Source organism: Sinocyclocheilus rhinocerous, unplaced genomic scaffold (genome assembly GCF_001515625.1).
Source record: "Sinocyclocheilus rhinocerous isolate Xijiao unplaced genomic scaffold, SAMN03320098_v1.1 scaffold419, whole genome shotgun sequence".
Taxonomy (NCBI): Eukaryota; Metazoa; Chordata; class Actinopteri; order Cypriniformes; family Cyprinidae; genus Sinocyclocheilus; species Sinocyclocheilus rhinocerous.
Window position 1 is genome coordinate 473,728 of NW_015653519.1, and position 1,819 is coordinate 475,546.

A 1,819-nucleotide genomic window follows, 5' to 3' on the forward strand; every position below is an offset into this window, starting at 1 on the left:
TATAGTGTACAAGATATTAAATACATTTATAGTACTTTTTTGTCATTGCTGGAGCTTGGCAGCCTCTTTTTAAAGTCTACTTTCATTGTATGGAAAAACAGCAGTATGAACATTCTGCTGAATATCTTTCACAGAAAGTGAGAGAGAGAAGTGAGGGAACTTCATAGTGTTTTTTTTTTTTTTCCAAGAAATTTGAGGGTAAGAGCACAAAAAAATACCAGGTCTCAAAATCTCCAATACTGGGCTCCATAGGAAGGTCGGACGATAGAAGCCTTTCTCCTTGAGAGAGCAAAGCATACAACAGCGACAGACCAAACTGCAAACAAAGAGTTAATTTAAGATAGCAATACCACTAGGCAACCCTGAGAAAGTGTAAAGCTGTTAAACCTCAAAATATCATCTAACCATGGTCATAATAAAACTACATGAAAAATGGCAAGTGTAACTTAAAAACAACTTCATAAAACCTGACCTTGTTTTGGCAGGCCAATGTTAACCGGGTGTCTTTCGAGTCAGGCAGTGTTGCGGTGAACTCTTTGAGAATTCTGATTAGCTGACTGAATGCAAGTCGATCAATCACAGCACGGAGAGTTGGATACAGAACTGGCAGAGCCTGTGAAGAGGTTAGAGCTTGATCACATATTCAAGATATATACTGATAAAACACAACATTACATGTTCCAGACCTCATCTGTATCTTTGCTCATCAATACTGGGAGGTTTTTGGTCACCACGCCCAGGATATGCAGTGATGCATCATGTGACAGGAAGGGGAGGAGTCTGGCCAGCATACTCTTTCCTTTTGATATTAGTAGACAGGAAATAAATTCCTCTCCAGAGTCCCTGTGATATGGTACACCATAGGAGTATATGAGATCAGAATCTTACACTGTACACTCACAACAGAAAGTTCCAAGTTTCTTACAATAGATTAGTGCACCGCAGCTCATTGTAAAGCTGATCCACCTTCCTCTTAATGTTCTGCATCAACTGCCTTTCCTCATCTTTGTCAGACACTGTTGCCTTCATCTTGTTTGCCTCTTCCACTTCTAACAAAACTATGTACAACTGTGAGAAAGCAAAAGGGTTATACAAAGCAAACTCATATAGGGCTCAAACTAAATCTTACAAGTTACCTTATTGTTGGGTACTTAATACATAGTGTTAAAATGAAAGATGCAGTAGTGATGGGCACTTTCGAAGTACTGCTAATTAATCGGTTTTTAATCAGTGGTTTGGAGCACTTATCAAACTGCCAAAGTCACACGATTTCAGTAAACCAGGCTTCATGCCATAACTATTTTGAAACTGCAATGGTTGCCACCAGGGAGCAACCTCTGTAAACCTATTAATCTCAGATTAGCATTATTAATTTGTAGTTAATAGTCTCTTATTGGCCCTTTTTTAGCCAAGCCCTCCCAGGGTTTCTGCAGACATGAACAAGTTAAATTTAAGACTTAAGACCTTTTTAATACCACCTTATATGAAATTTAAGACCTAAACTTGTAATGGAAATACACATTTTATTACATACATATGTAATATTTAATGTGTATAAATTAAGAAGAAAACAAAATATCATTGCTGCATAAGCTGCACCTGAAGTGGCATTTAGAAGTATTTACACACAGTTTAATGCAGGACATGAATGCATTTAACCTGCAGTTACAAATGCATAAATAATGTTTTGATATATTAAACAAAACATTAAATACTGATATTTGAATATCTTTTCATTTTAAAAATTCTTTAAATGTGAAATTAAAACCACCAGTAGGTGGCAGTAAGTCACTGTTAAGTGAGTCATTGCGACTGAACC

General features: G+C 36.8%; 1 protein-coding gene across 3 annotated transcripts in view; it reads right to left on the reverse strand.

The window, feature by feature from the left end:
• Nucleotides 1-1,819, reverse strand: part of patl2 (PAT1 homolog 2) — a 13,106-nt gene that overhangs the window by 3,935 nt on the left and 7,352 nt on the right. For all 3 annotated transcript variants that reach the window (XM_016522944.1, XM_016522942.1, XM_016522943.1), the window contains exons 14-17: nucleotides 926-1,068; nucleotides 687-843; nucleotides 473-613; nucleotides 219-316 (exon numbers count right to left, since the gene is read on the reverse strand). In XM_016522944.1, the coding sequence (XP_016378430.1) occupies nucleotides 219-316; nucleotides 473-613; nucleotides 687-843; nucleotides 926-1,068 (539 nt within the window). The remainder of the gene's footprint in view (nucleotides 1-218; nucleotides 317-472; nucleotides 614-686; nucleotides 844-925; nucleotides 1,069-1,819) is intronic.